Below are 18,401 nucleotides of genomic sequence, written 5' to 3' on the forward strand. Positions count from 1 at the left end.
CGTAAAAATAAAGGTCGACTTCACCGCCGTCCAAGAAATGCGATAGACAGGACAATGACTGAGACGAGTAGGTCCTTGTGGCATTTACTAGAGTGACGATATAAAGGGGAGTGGCGATGGAATTCGTGGTGGGAGAGAGACTTCGTCTAGCCACAATCCGCATTATATCGAAGTTCTTCAAGATATCGAGGGAAGAGAAGGGCGATATGACCAAAGATGCCTTCTATGAGCGCTTGGAGCGCACCTATGACAATTTCCACCACGATGTCAAAATCGTGTTTGGAGTCTTTAACGCGAGGGTGGGCAAAGAAAGCACCTTTAGCGCAACGGTCGGTGAATTCCGCCTCTACAATGAAACGACACCAAATAGGTGGGACAGCATTTTAAGCTCCTTACCTACAGCTGCTAACGAAACCATTGGTTTTCGGAAAAGAACAGCTGGTACGATGAGAAGTGCCGTGTCGCAGTGGAGAGAAAATATATTGCCTACCTCGCAACTTTATGATCGACCTTAACATGTGCGGGATAGACAGAAAACGAGAGAGGCCGAAATGCGTGAGTACGAAGAGCTTGACAAGCTGGCGGACAGGGGTAATATTCGGAAATTTTACGAAAAACGCAGCGACTAACAGAAGGTTTCAAGACCAGAGAATACTCTTGTAGAACCCCCAGAGGTGATCTAGTGATTGATGCCCAGAGCATACTGAAATTATCAAGGGAACACTTCTCCAGCTTGCTGAATGGCGGTGAAAGCATAACACCATTAGATGGTGAATCCGATTCCTCAATATAACCGTCAACAAACTGTCTTTATCAGTGTGGCTTTAGGCCTGGAAAATCAACAACTGATCAGATATCCTCCATGCGCCAAATCATGGAAAAGATCCGGGAAAAGATAGTCTACATACACCAACTCTTCGTCGATTTCAAGCCTATTGATAACACGAAAAGGAGCTGCGTTTATGCCGCTATGTCTGAATTTGGTATCCCCAAAAAACTAATACGGCTGTGTAAATTGACGTTGGGCAATACCAAAACAGTCGTCGCAATCATAACTTCGAAGTCGGGGATAATTTCATCTATCTGGGAACTAGTATTAACAGCAACGAAATTCAATGCAGAATATATCAGGTGCTACTTCGGACTGAGTAGGCAATTGAGAAGTAAAGTCCTCTATCGAAGAACAAAACCAAACTCTATAAGTCACTCGTTATTCCCGTGCTGCTATATGGTGCAGAGGCATGGACGATGACAACCTCTGATGAGTCGACGTTGCGAGTTTTCAAGAGAAAGGTTCTCCAACGCTCCAGCTCTGAAAGTATTCGACTAACCGCCGGAGGAAGCAGAGGAAGAGAAAGACCTCCATTACGTTGGAAAGACCAGGGGCGAAGGACCTGGTTTCTCTTGGAATCTGCAATTGACGCCAAGCAGCGAAAAGGAAGAACTCGTCTATAACCGCGTAAACGATGTCTACGCCAATAAAGAGCAAAAAGAAGCTATAACCTTTACCTATTCTTTTTATCTATTGATACTTGACGATGCATTTATTCTGCGAAGGAAGAAGATTAAATCATCATGACTAATATAATATCACTCACGTGAACACCGAAATGGCCTAAGCAGGTTTGTAAACACTTAAGGCGCTTTATCGATATGGGAGGATTTTAGTAGGAGTATTTACATTTTTGCTAACTAAAGAATCATTCTACAACTGTCCAACTATCATTCCGGTGATCTCCTTTCCTTGATAAGACTTAATAAATAGCTAAGCAAACATAACCTTTAATTCAGTCGTGGTGTTGGTTGTGAGAGTATTAAAATACTTTAGTAATTAAAATGATTTAAACTATCTTCTCCTCCCGATGAAACATTGTTGGAAACCGAAACTTAATATCACAATCATTTCAGACGAGATCTTTCAACTGAAATATGTGAGTTCATGTGGTCTGCTGAACATATAACGCCTTTGAGTAAAGATACTGAAGATCAGTGCCAGTTATTTTGAATTTTCATTTAAATATATTTTATTTCACTTAAAACAACTTCAATTTAATATAAATTTATTTGTCTCTTGCAAAGCACAAAATGTCTTAGTAAATCTTCCAAGTTTGAAAACTTAAGCTGACAATCTGGAGGTACGTATAACACAGATTCTCAACTTATAACCAACCGGATATCATACGACCAGTAACTGTTGATTTGCCGCGCTCTCCACCGGCAGCCGCACTGCTTTGTCCCACTTTAATTACCGGTTTAGCTGGAGCCGGCGCCGCTGCTTTTTTATCGTCCGCTTTTTTCTCGTCAGCTTTCTTTTCATCTGGTTTCTTCTCATCGCCCTTCTTGTCATCCGCTTTCTTGTCATCCGTTTTCGCCGTCGCACCCGTACTAGCGCCCGCAGCGCCACCACTACCACTTGCACCACTAGCATCACCAGCCGCTTTGGTTGCTGTCGGACCCGTTGCAGGCGGTTTCGCGTCGCCTCCCGCTGCCGGTGCATCGGGCTTTGCACCCGCGGGCGCAGCAGGGGCAGCACCTTTAGCGGCGGCAGCGGTCGCGCCAGCACTTGCAGCAGCGCCTGGTTTCGCGGCTTCTGTCTTAGCAGAGTCTTCCTTCTTGGCAGCAGCTTCTGGTTTTGTGGTTTCACCGGGTTTAGCAACGGCAGGCTTGGCGGCAGCGGTGCCGCCGGATGAGCTGTCACCTGGCTTAGCTGCGGTTGCGGGCTTGGCATCGGCGCCACTTGGCTTAGCGGCATCCTCCTTCTTAGCAGCTGTATCTGGTTTGGCAGCAGCTGGGGGTGGTGATTTTGCCGCAGCACCTGCAGCTGGTTTCGCTGCATCATCTTTCTTTGCTGCATCGGTTGGTTTAGCGCCAGGTGCAGCTGGTTTTCCTGGTGGAGCCGGTGCGGCTGGTTTAGCGTCACCTGGTTTACCATCACCTGGCTTACTTTCTTTGGTTTTGTTATCGGTGCTGGAGGTTTTGGATACAGTATCAGCCTTTTCATCGCTGGCAGCGTTTGGATCATCCGGTTTCACTTTCTTTGACTTTAAGTGAAGGTGAAATTTGTGTACACATTTATATAAAGTATTACCTTAAGGTTAGTACTTACGCCGCCGGTAGCTTTTTCGTCTTTGATAGTAGCGCTTGTTGTTGCTGCTTCGGCAGACGCGGCTGCGGCGCCATCTTCGTCAGCTGCCATCTTCTTCTTCATGAATTTGACGTAAGCAACACGTGTGGCGCGTGTCACATCACCCAAATTCGGATTGAATTCTACATGATGAAGCAACAAATGAGATAATATTTTAATTGAATGAAACTCTACGCACCAATTAACTGATTCTGGTTCATCTTCAGGCCCTCATTCGCCTGATCGATGATCTTGCGCCGCAAGCTGCGCTGACTGTGCCGCTGTATTGACGAACGCTTAGAACCAATCGGGTCGGCGGTCATTGTGTTCTGACGTGCAATGGCATTCCAGTCTTTTTCACTGCAAGAAATGGGAAATAGTGTTTGTACTTACTACGTAGTAATCGATTGTACCTACCCCGATTTCAATGACTTCTTCTTGCCAATCACCCTTGCCAAAGAGGAGAATATATCTTTGCTACCCTCATCGCCAACCGTCATCTCATGCTGCAAATTCTCAACAAAGCCGATTTGGAAGTCTTTCAGTATACGTCGCTCCATCACCTTACCCTTCTTGGTGCCGGCCGCCGCAGCTGTGAACATTCATTAAATATTCTCAATGCACTAGGGTATCATTTCATTGTCGCAATAGTTTATTACGCACCTGCTGTTTTCTTCTCAATATCGGGCACATTGAAGCGATTCGTTTGGAAAATGTCCAATAGTTCGAAACGCAGCGAGCTAATGTCTTGACGCACTTCAATGATATCATCTTCGGTTATGCCATAGTCGTCACGACGACGCTGCTCTGCGGTGACAAAGCGTCGTATGAGCAGCTTCATGACTTTGTCGTGCAACGCCTGTGAGCGCTCCTTCGTCTTGCGCTGCAAGTAAGAGTGAGACAGCATATGAGTCAATGCGTGAAAGATTTCAACTGTAGCTATTGCAGGCAAGAAATTTAGTTTGGAAAATATCTGGTTTTCCTTACTTTAACACTTTGGCGCCGATTGAATGGCGCCTTGTTGTTGCCGTAATACCGGTGACCGGTCTCTAAAGCTGAGAAATTGTTAATAATGACCAGCTATTTATTTCTATCATCGCAAGGGTTTGTCTCTTCTTCCCAAAACCTCTATTTACGTATACAGTGTTGGCAGATGAGGTAGGTTAGGGAAAACAATGTGTATTAAATTTGTATGCAAAATCTATTAATATCGTCTCGTAATTCTTCAAATAAAAGTCTGCACAGTAAATAAAGCTTTGAAGAAATTTGAAGCGAACTCACACTCTTTAAGTAATGAAAGAGTTAAACTCCTGATAGGATAGGCGATCCTATATACATAAGTAGAGAATATTGTGATAATTGGGGTGCCCTTTAATTACTGTGATTTTAAGAGACTATTTATCACATTTATTTACGTATTTGAAAAGACCTTGCACCCCTGCTAGAGAAATTAGGTTAGGTTAAATACGATGCCCTAACAGGAATCTCACTAGGCTTAGTATCCTTGGCCGTTGTGTTACCTTAAACTCCTACAACAGATGAAAGACCCTTAGAAATCGGCAAAGCGCTTTGAGTCCAAAACAAATTTCTTTTGTTTGGGCGAAGATATGATTGCCGAGATGTTTCATCCTCAGCCTTGCAAACACTGTAAAAAGGAGAAGAAAGTACCTGGAGGTTACGGGTTTCCTATTTGGACAGTAGAAGCATCGGTGCTGTGGAATACTAAGGCTCCTGGGTATGTATGAATAGACCCTAATGTATTGACGAAGATCTTTGACTCTAACGTAAATTTTTGGAGGCGCCTAATGAAGGTAAAGCCATGAGCTCTATTATATTTCAACCACAGTCTAAGGAAAGCTGGACAGTCGATAAAAAGACAATTCCTCCTCGCCATCCTCTTTCTTCTAAATATTATTCCTATGGGACATTTCAGCATTATTCAGTTATTTATACTCTAGATATATATTTGATGTAATTAAGATCAATAAAAAAACCGAAACATTGAAGAAAATCACTACTTTATATGACTCTAGCAGATGTAAATAAACTCATCAATCTAGAATTAAAGAACTTCTCACTCACCATGAAGCTTTTAGTGCGCTTCGGTGCCTCTTTGCCCAATGTCTTGCGTAGCAGTTTCACCGATGGCATAATATTGAATGGCGGCGGCACGGTGCCACCATCTTCGAAATAACTCATCCACAGCTGGGAGCGTGCGAATTTCCATTCAACGTCTGCGCGTTCCGAAATAATTTGATATGAGTTGGACATCATAGCAATAAGCATGTTGAGTAGCACAATAATATTTATAACCGAGTATGAGCCGAACATGAGTAGAGCCCAAAACCGAGTGAAGCTCTTTATGCCAGCCAAATCGAACGATACCAAATCGACCAAACCGAAGGAAGCCCAAAAGAGTGACTGTGAGGTTTCAAAAAGGCTACGAAGAGTGAGAAGAATGTTTTCAAAATATTAGAATAATTGAATAACTTAAAAGTCTTACTTGGAAAATCGTCGCCAAATAGTACAGGCTTTTTCCTGGTCATCGAAATCCGCAACATCTGGATGCAAGTGATAGCACTTGTTCTTCTCCAATTCAGCATAGTACCACAACAGCTGATTTAAGCCGCAGCCGAAGGCGAATAACACCAAAGTGTAGATGAAGAAAAATTTGATGATATCGATGATCATGCGTCCCAAAGAGACTTGTAGTGGCCCCAAATGTGGATTGATTGAGAAAATATGAACCAATTTTAGATAAGAGAACACCATACCGGCAGCAAAAGCGCCTTCGGAAAGTAACATCGGATCGAAAGGGTGCCAATGTTCGCGTGGAAAGTAAGGATCGATGCCGCGGTACCACAAGTCACGCTAGAAGCGAGGAAAGATATTTTATTAGAAAATAAAATGTGTTCACGAAGAATTTCAACTTAAAATTATATGTTTCTTTGGTTATGAAATGGAATGAAATATAGAAAATAACAATGACTTTTTACAAAATCTATTTTGGAGACAAAAGTTGGAAAAAGCCATTATATTACTGACTCCATAAATATAGCACAATAAATTCGCACTTTTTGAACGAGTTGAAGCGAATGACGGACGGACTTATTTCTTTCTCATGGGGTCTATTGCTTTCTATACAAAAATTTAAGCACTCGACTTTAGAATGACGCAGTTTACGATACTTACTCTGCACATTCCGTTTCCAAGAGAACACTTGCAAGCAAACAATAAAGAAGAATAAAACTTCCCAATAAAGGGTCAACATTTACACTCTGTTGCCTTCGAAAATATATTACTGGAATCGAGATTTATCCAATAAAGTTAGCGGAAGGTGATCTGGATTCTCTAGCCAAATCTTGATAGGGTACAAGAGCGGAGAAAGTTTGTATTAATGGAAACCGCAAACAAAACTGGAACAAATGAGAATGTGACCAACATAGATAAGATAGGTGCTGCTAATACTCTTCCCGACGTAATACTAGACGCTCATAACTCAGATAATATTCCACATAAACACGGGAAGCAAGAATATTTTCTTCTTGTATAAAAATTAACTTATTGATAAACGAAGAAGAACACAACTTCTTGGGCGAAATCAAAGGTTTTCTCTTTAACTGCCAAATCATTCACTTCTGCATTGGATTTTGAAGTCAAAACTACGAGCGTTTTATATTCATATTGTTAACTATTATGGATAGGGGTGTGGTAGAAGCAAGAACGGCGAAAAGCAAGAAAAGGAAAAAAATAATAACAAAATTTTATTAAAGATACTACTAACATGTACTATAATCCATGCTGTCGCTCTACAAAGTATCCAAGTGACATAAAACATATTGGAAACGAAGTCGACGATATTCCAAAGATCCATAATATACTCGAACAAGCCATCTGAATAAAGCGTTTTCAGTTCACCAAACACAAGACCTTAAATAAGAACATTCTTTATGAGTTCTGCGTTAATGAAATAATTTCCTTACTGGCAATATAGGTGATAATGCCCAGTTCGATCGGCCCTGGCAAAGAGCCACGCTCGTGCTTACGCCAATCCTCCAGCATTGCCAGCATCCAAGGGAACCCGAGCAGCTCGAATGATAGTTGAACGACGCGCAGCGATGCAGCGCCCAGAAGCACTAGAGATAAAAAAATATATTAGTATTTCGGTGTTCACTCCATAACATGCCCACCGCCCACAACTTACTCAAAAAGAACATGTACGAACAGGAATGTGAGATGAACTTCACAAATGGCTTTCTCATGAATTTGCCAGCATCCGAGTCCGGCGCCAGCAAATAGTTCATGCTGTTAATGGGGAACATAGTGCCCAGCTTTACCACTTCGATGATCTGCTGTGAGGCTTGTTTGCGCCTAAAACCGGGTAGACCCTCATACCAAATGGCCGCCAGCAATTGTTGCACATTCGGATGTGCCACAAACTAAATGGTGATGACGAAGAAGACATTTGCAAATTTGGTTTAAACAAATACAACGAGAACAACAAGTGTGTTTTTGATAGCGTATGCTGAGTGCATTAATTCCTTACCGCTTTCTGCTTGTATCTTATGGCCAATTTGAGGCGCTCCAACGTTTGCCGCTGCCCCGGCATCCAAATGTCGGTGGTTGGCTCGTGATTGAAGTTGAGCATTACCTCCAGTTCGGTGGAAGTGCGTGCGTGATCTAATAATGATGAGACAAATTCTTGCACACCCACACGCATTTCCTGCAGACACCAGAAAGTGTGCACACACACAAATAAAATTACAGTTATGCACATTAGTATACAAATGCGCAACATATGGTCAGCTAAAAAATGCCTAAAGAAGCCGCAAAAGCGCAACATATTCTTTCTACAAGAACATAAATGCATTTAAGCGGTAATCTCATTGTCCCTTCTTTTTTTTTTTTTTGCTTCTTTGTTTTTGCGCATTATTATATTCACCCCCTTTCTTACCGTGTATTCCGCTCTAAATTCGGATTCCATCGCCTGAAGTCGTTTCAATTCCCATGACAGTTCAAAAGCCGTTAGAACTGGATCGCGTGAGCTAAGTGCTATCAGTGAACTGGCGGAGAGAGCGCGATAGGCATTGATACGCGATTGTGAGTGTCGCAGCGAATCGGTTTCTTGGGAGGTGACACACTCGTCGCAACCACATCTATGATGAGAGAGATTCATTTCAAAGATTTTTAGTTAGGAAATACGGTAAATAACCTAAAAGTTTAAGTTATTGCATATCATTTGAAAATTTTCCACTTAACTTATGCATTCTTCTTAATTAAAAAGTACATTCTTTTAAAAGTGTCTAGTCGTAGTTATTGAGGGGGCAATGTAAACATTCTCATGACAACCGAGTCTACATAACCGGAGCGAATCTGAATTGTTATCCGGCCTAGGGCTGCTAACTCGGCAATATTCCTCATAATAGTTTGTGCAATGTCGTTTCCTGTTACACCAACAACCCTTCATCACATACATACATATATGGTAGTATTACAGAGTAATATTTATACCCTGGTCAGGGCATATTAAGTTTGCCAGGAAGTTTGTAACACCTAGAAGGAAGCGTCGGATACCCTATAAAGTATATGTATATTTAAATGATGTTGAGCTGAGTCGATTTAGCCATGTCCGTCTGTCTGTACATGCACTGTGTCTGACATTTACAGGTCTTGGTTTGAATGGCAGCATTAAAAGTCAGAAAGTGCTATAATATCAGCTTGAAGTCACAACATATTTTATTTATTTGCGACAAGCGACAAATGCAAAGTCATTGAATGGGGACTCAGATTTAATAGTTTATGGAACCACGGGGAGCAGTTATGATTGGGTTTGGCCTTTTGTGGAGATTTTTTTCTAAATGCAGGCAGGGCATTTGTCCGGTGTGAAGGTACTGAAGCAACCAATTGGAATCAAGGTATATTGCAGAATGCATTCATACCTTTTAAAGTGTGAGTGCTGAATGCAATTTCAAAGAAGGCGCATACTCACGTTAAAAAACGAATAAGAGTTTTTAAGATTGGTTTTGTTTCAAACGTCATTTTTTCTTTAATCAGCTGCTCTTCAGAAATGCCGATATCGGACCATATAACATAGGAAGCTGCCATATTAACTGAATGATCGGAGTCAAGTTCTTATATGGAAAACTTTCACATTTGACAAGATATGTCTTCACGAAATTTGGTATGAGTTATTGTTCAGATCGTCTCACTATAGCATATAGCTACCATACAAACCGAACGATCAAGGACTTGTAGGGAAAACTTTTGCATCTTTACGAAATTTGACATGCATTACTGCTTAAGGTAACAATATAATCTCCGAAAAAATTGTTCAGATCAAACTGAACACATAGTTACTAAAAGAAATGCACCTGTGAAGGGTATATTAGCTTCGGTGCAACCCAACTTAACGTTTTTTCTTGTTTTTTTATAAGCCAATACACATCTTAGACCATATTAAGAGAAAGCCTATCTGCCATGACATATTTTATGTTAGAAGAAATAAGATTTAATTTTTATATCAGAAGCTTAAATTTTTTCATAGCAATTGCAAGGAGTGAGTTTCCACATGCCTTATATAGGTTGTAGCGCCTTTTCATTTCAAAGAATGCGCTGGTTCTGCTTAACACAGACTTTTTTGCTTCAGCCTTTACTAATAGCCTTAGAAATAGTTCTTATGATATTACTTACTTAGAGGAAACCAAATAAGAATATGAAAACGTATCTCCGATTTTGAACGTAGACGAGGATGCGTTAAGTAAAAGACCAAAGAGAAGAAAAGTCACGAAGCTCTTCACTAAAATATGAACAAATAAGATTTTTTGATCCCCTTCAGTCTTCGCTTTCCGTGTCGATAAAATCAATTTTTCTATGCATTGAACCAAATTACTTTTATCGCAAGATTGAGTGAAAAAGGATGTTTTCAGTGTTTTGAGGTTAGTCTTCGAAAGATAATATAAGTTTGGCATAAGGTATCAATGTTAATTGGGAACGCTACAGAGCATTGATTTATATTGACTTTGTCATATCTGAATTGTCATAATCTATAATCTAATGGAAAAACTTTATATTAACACTATGAGGGGCTAGTCCGATTCTTCGTTTATTTGATACATACACATATGATCATAGTATTATCAGGAAAGGATTTTCTGAATTTTAATTTCACAGATTGAGCGATATTTTCAATCGAATCTGATTTTGACAATTTGTGCCAAGAAAATTTGAATATGTGTGAAAGTGACCCTACGTTTTTGAATAACGTAATCACAGGTGCCAGGATGACTTTATTTTGTTTCCTTCCCTGAAAAGACCGATAAAAGGCAAGAATTTTGAGACGACAAAGGGGATCTAAGTAGCATGCACCTCGGCTCTCGAGGCTATTCCGTGCATTCCGTGACGCCTTCAATGCTTGGAAATCGCGCTGAAGAATTGTCACGATTGGTTCAATAAATTTTTTTAACTCGACTCAGTCCTATTACTTTCCGGACAAACACTGCAAAATGGACTCCGCGAAAGATCGGCGCAAGTATTCAATAAACGTCAGCTATAAAAATAAACAATGTATTTTCTATAATAACAACACTTTCACCAATAAACGTTACCTACACTTTGTCAAATTAAAACTTTAATTTTGGAATGCATAGCGTTCTTAAAAGGACTGATAAAGGTATCTCTAATGTCTTTTCGCAAGTCAAAGATATCACATAAAACAAGTTTGAATGCTGAATTAAATTTAATTTTTTTGGCTTAATGCTGTTCCAAGATCCAATACTCTTCAGCGAAGAGAGTAATGCTTAACTGCTTTACTATGCCTCCTGAAATATCCTGCTAAAAATTTTAATCCCTCACAGAAGTAAAGAAGTGCAACTACTCGCTATTAGGTAACTGTGGAACGGCATTTCAATCTCTTTACGTACAGCTGCAAACCCAACCATTGGTTTTCGGAAAGGGCAAAATAATAGCTGGCACGATGAGGAGTGTCATGTCGTAGTGAAGAGAAAACCGACTACCTATCTCGCCACCACATCACAAGCGGAATGGGTTAAATGCCGAAAGTTAAAGAGGAAGCAAAGAGCAAAGAGAGAGTGGTCTAAATGCGGGAGTACGAAGAGCTTGATAAGCTGGCCGACAGGGGTAATGCTCGAAATTTTTTTTTTTTTCAAGACCGAAGCTTACTCTTGGAGAAACCCCAGAAGTGATCTAGTGACTGATGCCCAGAGCATACTTAAATTATGGAGGGAACACTTCTCCAGCCTGCTGAATGGCAGTGAAAGTATAACACCAGGAGATTGTGAAACCGATCCCTAAACGGTGACGATGGAGCAGATGTTTCACTGCCCAACCATGAAGAAGTTCGAACAGCATTTACCCATCTGAAGAACAAATATAATATGGTCGGATGAAAGCAATCTCGACGATTGGAATTTAACTGTAGACTGACCAATTCTAAAGCTCACCGTAAACAAACTGATTGGTCCTTATCAGTGTGGCTCCAGGCCTGGAAAATCAACAACTGACCAGATGCAACACCAAAAGCTCCGACAGAATCGGGAATGACCTCTTCGATACCTAACGAGGTTTCAGGTAAGGCGACTTCTTATCGTGCGACTTCTTTAAGCCACTGCTGCAGAGCTGAATAGGAAAGGTACAAACTTCTATAAGAGTGTACGGTTGGTGGCGTACGCCGATAATATTGACATCATTGATCTCAATATCCGTCGTTAGTTTTGCTATCTCCAGACTGGATAAGCAAGCAAAGCAAATAGGTCTGGTGGTGAACTAGGTCAAGACGAAATATCTCCTGTCATCAAACAAACAGTACTTGTATTCTTGACTCGACACCCACGTCACTGTTGACAGTCATAACTTTGAAGTCGTAGATAATTTCGCCTGTCTCGGAACCAGCATTAACACCAACAATAATGTCAGCTTCGAAATCCAACGCAGAATAATTCTCTCGATGAACAAAAACCAAACTCTATAGGTCACTCATAATTCCCGTCCTGCTATATGGTGCAGAGCCATGGTCGATGACAACATATGACGAGTCGACGTTACGAGTTTTCGAGAGAAAGATTCGGGTCGATATATTAATTTTTCTAGACAAAATTATATGTTTTTCAAAGTGGTTTCTGCGAATCGTTTGCAAAAAGTTTTTATGGCTGTATTGGTTTGAACGACTTTTCTTTCCGTCATCAACTGTAGATTCGGGAAAAGCGAATAGTAGTGCGACAAATAGGCATTCTCGAAAAAAAATAATTTTGAGAAGCTCGTAAATTTCATTTGCCTCTATAAAGCCATTACCGCAGTACGACTGTCCTTAGCTCCCACGCCAATGTTAACTGATTATTATACAAGTATATATGTATGTATAAAAAGATACTGTATACAAATTACAGTAAGAAAGTGGCACCTTAATTAAAGTGAATTATTGGCGAATGTTAAGTCATCAACGGATATACAAAAAAACCAAATGCGCACACAAGCGGACGCCGCAATCACCTTTGAACTGGTTTACACCTCCGCAGCTGCTTGCCATAACCCACATTGCTAGGACTCAGACTACAATTTGTGGCAATTCGCATAAATTCGAATTATTTCAACGTCATATTATGCGACATGCAACACGAAACAGATGACGACAACCTGAGTGGAGGCGGTAACATTTCAAAAATAATGCAAATTCGTCGAAAATCACGTAAACGCATCAGGAGAGCGAAGCGGCGCAGCAACGGAGCGCAGGGACAGCACAAATAAGGAAACGTGCCAAACGCGACTAATTTTGGCTATAAGAACTACGGACAACAATAACAACAAAAGCCAATAGATGCTATCATTCGTCAATTGATGGAGTTCTCGTCAGCTAAATATGGAGGTTTGGGAGCACCAAAACGCTGTTGGTAAGCGACAAATAGAAGAGAGACGCCATGGCCTATGCGTTGGCACCGTTTGTAGAGGGGTCAGTAGTGTTACAGAAGATGGAAAAATAATACAAAACTATAACAGAAATGCTAACCAACACATTGACAATAGCAAACAAGCTGTCGCATCGCAGCGGATTACAGGTATCTCAGTGACAATTTACATTTATATATATATGTGTGTGTGTGTACACAATTTTACTTACTTCACGTCATGCGGCATCGGTAGTGTTGCACCACGATCCAATAGAATTTTCAGTATCTCGTAATTGTTGCGATGCGCTGCCAATATTAATGGCGTGATGTCCGGCGTGAATGTCGACTTATTACGGTCAACAGATTCCCAGCTCTGTAATTAGTAATCAGTACAATGAAAAATAGATTATTTGACGAACAACAAACAGACAAACGGAAGACACACATACATGCTAATTGATTGTGGCCACCAGCGCCACCACAATTGCGGTTGCACTACTATCGATACTCACATAGGGTTGGCCCTCTTTGTGATGCGTTTCCTCCCACTGCAGTAATTCCTCCACGGCTTCGACGTACTCTTCCGATATGGCATGCAAGAGCGCGTCGCCCACTTCGATGCCACATTCCAGCAGCACAATGATCAAGTCGAAATTCTCATTCTCAATGGCAGAAATGAGCGCTGAGCGATTGAGCGGATCCACGCAGTTTATATTGAACTTATCCGGTTGACCCTTATTATCTTCAATTATTCTGGAATGTAAAATTCAAATTATAAATATATGTTGAATTGGTTTAAAGTCATGTTACACACTTCTTAACACCCTGTATGTCACCACGTTCGGCCGCTAATATGAAATTCTTTTCAATCTCATTTAGCATATACTCCTCTCCCATAGAGATGTTGTAGTTAGGTTCACCCTTTTCGGGGTCATCATCGCCGCTCTTTTTTTGTGACATTTTGATGTACTCATATAATCAGTGAGCAGTAAAGTCTTCTTGTCTTAAAAGTACCGTAATTTTTAGTTACTTGGAAATTTATATAAGCCTACAAGTAAACAAGATAAATAATTCAATGAATCACTGGATATCGGACTAAACCTATTTATTTCGAGAGTTTGAGTCCTATTCCAAAACTATTTTCTCCATTTTCGGACTTCGAAATTATAAGTAAGTTCCTTTTATTCTATTTCAATAATATTTTATACCCTGAAGACGAAATTTGTAACACCCAGAAGAAAATATCGGAAATATGATCGTCTGTCTGTCTGTGTATACGCGATATCGCTCTTAAATTTTGCATACGGCCTTTTCATTACAAAAAGCTGAACATTTGTCGGAATGGCCGATATCAGAACATTATATCATATAGCTGCGCTGCACTTATCAAAATCATGTCCTTATAAGGTAAACGATTGTATTTGTCAAAGGAGCTTCAGCTTCACTGCAACCGAAGTTAACGATTTTTTCTTAAATAAATACAAAATTGTTATGAAATGTCTGATTTTGATTTCTAACTCTAACTCATATTCGGTATCTACGGGCTTGAACAGTTCTGTTCCGATTTGGACAATATTTGGTCATAAGGTAGTATATTGCATAGGTATTAATCGTGGAAAGTTTTATTTTTAATAACTGCTGCTTCATTGTGTACTGGAATTTGAAAGCATCTAATGGAAATTAAAATCAGGTTATATGAGAAGTAGCCGTGGTTGAAGTCCGATTTCCTCAATTCTCGCACTCTAACATAAGAATATCGGAAGAAAATTATGTACTATATTAGGTTGAAATCGGTAGAGCAGATCCCGATATAAGTGATTACAAATAAATGCGGGCTGTACCAGTTTTCCAAACCACAGATGCCCTTCCTTAATTTGGTTTGTTGCGTGAACTTTGTTTCTTAATTATGGCTTAGTTATGGCACTTCATGGTAGTGGTTCAATTATGCCCGTCTCGAACTTCGTTACAGCCTGCACGAGCAGACGGTTGGACAGACAGTCACCCGGATTTTAACTTGTCTCGTTAATCTGATTATTTTTATATTTAGAAACCTATAAATATCTCGATTAGTTTTCATTCAAACAACCGTTAGGTGAACTCTGTAGCAAGAGTATAAATATTTCAAGTATTTTATAATACATAGTTTGAATGACAAAATTGAAATTGTAAACCGACCAAGAAGTCGTTAGTTGCTTTCAATTTCAACTAATTTCTGTTAGCAAAACGAATAGATCTTTCAAGATCCATATCGGAAAGATAGTCAGTTTGTAAGAAGAGTCCCAAAAAAGTTGTTATCGACGAAAACAAAATAATTTTGAATGACCGTAAAGTTTAGTTGTTCGAGGCAATGTAACAGGAAACCTGAAAATATCAACTGAACGTGTATATCAATCATTCACGAATGTTTGGGTATGAGAAAGCCTATGCAAAGTGATAATTCAGAGCAGTGATTGGAGCTGTTGAAGCATAATAAATCCGAGTTTTTGAGTCGATATTTGTCTACTCCAAAGCGTGAAAAAACGCAACAGTCGGCTGGCAAGGTTATGGCGTTTGTCTATATTGGGATGCGCATTGAATAACTTTTATTGACTACCTTGAAAAGGAAAAACCATCAACAGCGACTTTTACATAGAGCTATTAGACTGATTGAAGGACGAAATTGTGGAAAGGCGGTGCCATTTGAAGAAAAAGAAAGTGTTGTTTCCCCAAGGCAATGCGCCGTGTCAAAACCCAGTGAAAAATAAGACGAAACTTCATTAATTGCGCTTTGAATTGCTTCCGCCTCCACCGTATTCTCCAGATTTGGACAGCAGTGAATATTTTCTGTTTTCAAATCTCAACAAAAAATGATCATTGGGAAAAAATTTTCGTCGAATCAAGAAGGGATCTCTGAAACTGGGGCATATTTTGAAGCAAAAATCGTACCACAAAAAAGGCCTAAGCTTTCGAACACAGTTACACCGATTTCACAATTTTTGTTGGTGGCTTAAACAAACAGTTGAATAAGAAAAAAATAGAGCAAACTGGGAAAACTATGTTTTAGAACTCATTCGCTTTCGTACACAAACCCTAGATAAAGAGCTGAGAAAGTTTCGAAAAAAAAATAACGCGAGGCCTTCAAAATGACTGCGCAATAAAATACATACATGTATATAATCAGACCACATATCTCTAGTCCTTTTCGTAAATTATAATTTTCAAAACAGCGTTATGAAGCTCGATAAAATCTTTCTTTACCAAAGTCAGCTTCGACATTCGTTAAATAAATACTTGAATACTTGAACTATGAAGATATACAAACAAGATGCAAGTTCACAGAGACTACGGGTTTGTCATTAATCTGAATATATTGGATCCTGTTACAGAACTCCGTCATGATTGAAAATGCGAATGTAAAAACAAACTATTCTTTGCTCAACAATGAACCAATTTATGAAATTAAATATGAAGTGGTTTGAAACTTAGATAGTAAGCATATGAAGAACCGTGTAAGTCACAGCCTTTATGAATATGTAATTGGGCCTGATAAAGCTATATGTTCAATGGATGTCCACTACAGATAACAAGCGCAAGTGTGAGACCACTTCAGTTCCAGGGTTTCGCACTAGTTAGTCTGGGTCCTTTTGCGACCGCCGATCAAACATTGTACCACCAGTAAACACCAGACACCAAAAAACAGTCGAAACTGTGAACTTCACTTTGTAACTTGGCAAAAAAAAGTAAGGAAGAGCTAAGTTCGAGCATATTCGAACAGTCCATACTCCTGCAATTGGCAAGGATTAAAGCCAGAGAAGAACCACCTGGTTATATGGGGTATAGAGCGAGTTTTCATCTGTTTTTATTCATTCTAAGCACAAATATGCATCGTTATAAGAAATCTTTATATTCGGTACATATGTATATGGAGCCTAAGGGAAATATTTACCCGATTCAACCCAGCTTTGACACAGAGATATACTGCTAACAGAAAAGGATTCGCTCTGAATTTCAATTGCATGTCTCAGACATTTTTCGGTAAAAAGTCAACTATGTATAAGCACTGGGTTCACATAGTGGCTTTGGTTCGATTTAAGCAATTTTTAGTCTCAAATGCACTATTCGTGCAAAGTTTTATCCTGATAATACAACCGTTTGGTAAACAAAACTATTATATTTTGTAGCAGCATGTTGCAAGGGTATAAAAATAATTTTTTATAATTTCTCCAACTTTGCTTATAGTAAATGGCGCTGAAATCGATCAGCATTACATCACTAAAGGGTGTTACACGCGAAAACTAAGAAGTATTCTATCACATTATTTCTTTAAAAAATACGGTAAACCGTACATTTATTATTATTTTTTTCCACAACCATTTCTTGTTAGTACTTCGCACCAATAGTTCACAGGACATCAAAAGTTCCTTAAAATATTTTTTATTTAATTTTTTTAATAAAATTTCTTAATAATTGTTTCAATATAGTCTCTGAAAACTATAATAGTGTAGTCCTTTTTGGTTAAAAGCAGTTTCAGGATATTATCACTTTAAACAAGATAATTGTCTTTTAGTGTTATTAAAGTTTAATAAATTGTTTTCCTTTCAGGTCAGCTCTTAATCCATGTTTAGTAGATGTGTATGCAAAATTTCAGGACTTCGAAAAGGTGGAAGGACACATTTACTATTATTCATATTTAATAGTCCTAGAGCCTTGGTAAAGGATGCGCCGTATTCTTAGAAGGATAATTGAATTTTATTTTCATTTTATTACACTTAGTTTCTTAAATTTTTATTTTTTCACAATCATTAATTAAATTAACACCTTCTACAAGACAATCGATACTTTCACACTCGAATGTATATTTCCAACAAAATTAAATTATTTTTTTATTAATCTTTGCATTCTACACTTTCAGTTCCCATTATCCTTTTCCGTATTATCCACATAGGTGGCAACGTTTGAAGGATCATTTACCCTTTTGATCCTTGATGAAATATCCTCTTCAACACCTTTATTGTTTCCCAGTTTCGCCACTATCCATTTTCTTTAAATCCCGTGGTATAGTTGTTGAGAGTTCAAGAATTCGCGAAGAACTGAAAATAATTTGCTGTAACGCCTTGGTATATGCCACTAATTACATTAGCGTTTCGACAAAAGTCGGTCATGGAAAGTATAGCAAAAATTTAATCGATCATTGCAATAGACTTCAAGTTAACGGTTAGTAAAAACATAAGAAGAAACAATAAAAAATGGTGGGAATAAGTGAAAGCTAACAGCAAAACCAACAAAAAATCCAAATCAGCTGTTTAGAATTTTTTACATAATACTTATTGTCACGGAATGCGTTAAAAAGAGGCATGTGACTATTGACTCATTGATTTGGTGGCATGTATTGATTATCG

The 18,401-nt window shown here is 39.2% G+C and overlaps 1 protein-coding gene across 1 annotated transcript; it reads right to left on the reverse strand.

The window, feature by feature from the left end:
- Positions 1–1,996: 1,996 nt before the first annotated feature.
- Positions 1,997–18,107, reverse strand: LOC126751320 (transient receptor potential protein). The gene is made up of 16 exons (XM_050461495.1): positions 17,974–18,107; positions 13,838–14,071; positions 13,536–13,776; positions 13,254–13,396; positions 8,079–8,280; positions 7,671–7,847; positions 7,329–7,563; positions 7,108–7,260; positions 6,909–7,054; positions 5,628–5,995; positions 5,207–5,564; positions 3,788–4,007; positions 3,542–3,716; positions 3,324–3,484; positions 3,107–3,267; positions 1,997–3,041 (listed from the first exon to the last, which is right to left on the reverse strand). The coding sequence occupies exons 2-16, from the start codon at positions 13,981–13,983 to the stop codon at positions 2,160–2,162; spliced, it is 3,768 nt and encodes a 1,255-aa protein (XP_050317452.1). The 5' UTR covers positions 13,984–14,071; positions 17,974–18,107; the 3' UTR covers positions 1,997–2,159.
- Positions 18,108–18,401: the final 294 nt, after the last annotated feature.

Source organism: Bactrocera neohumeralis, chromosome 2 (assembly GCF_024586455.1).
Source record: "Bactrocera neohumeralis isolate Rockhampton chromosome 2, APGP_CSIRO_Bneo_wtdbg2-racon-allhic-juicebox.fasta_v2, whole genome shotgun sequence".
Classification (NCBI taxonomy): Eukaryota; Metazoa; Arthropoda; class Insecta; order Diptera; family Tephritidae; genus Bactrocera; species Bactrocera neohumeralis.

What these genes read in the sequence shown, in the direction of transcription:
- LOC126751320 (XM_050461495.1), bottom strand. Translation starts at nt 13,983, where the DNA reads ATGTCACAAAAAAAGAGCGGCGATGATGACCCCGAAAAGGGTGAACCT. An exon ending in AAGAAGTCATTGAAATCGGG is followed by an intron (nt 3,485 to 3,541) that starts GTAGGTACAATC and finishes CATTTCTTGCAG; the next exon opens with TGAAAAAGACTGGAATGCCA. An exon ending in ACGAAAAAGCTACCGGCGGC is followed by an intron (nt 3,042 to 3,106) that starts GTAAGTACTAAC and finishes CTTCACTTAAAG; the next exon opens with TCAAAGAAAGTGAAACCGGA.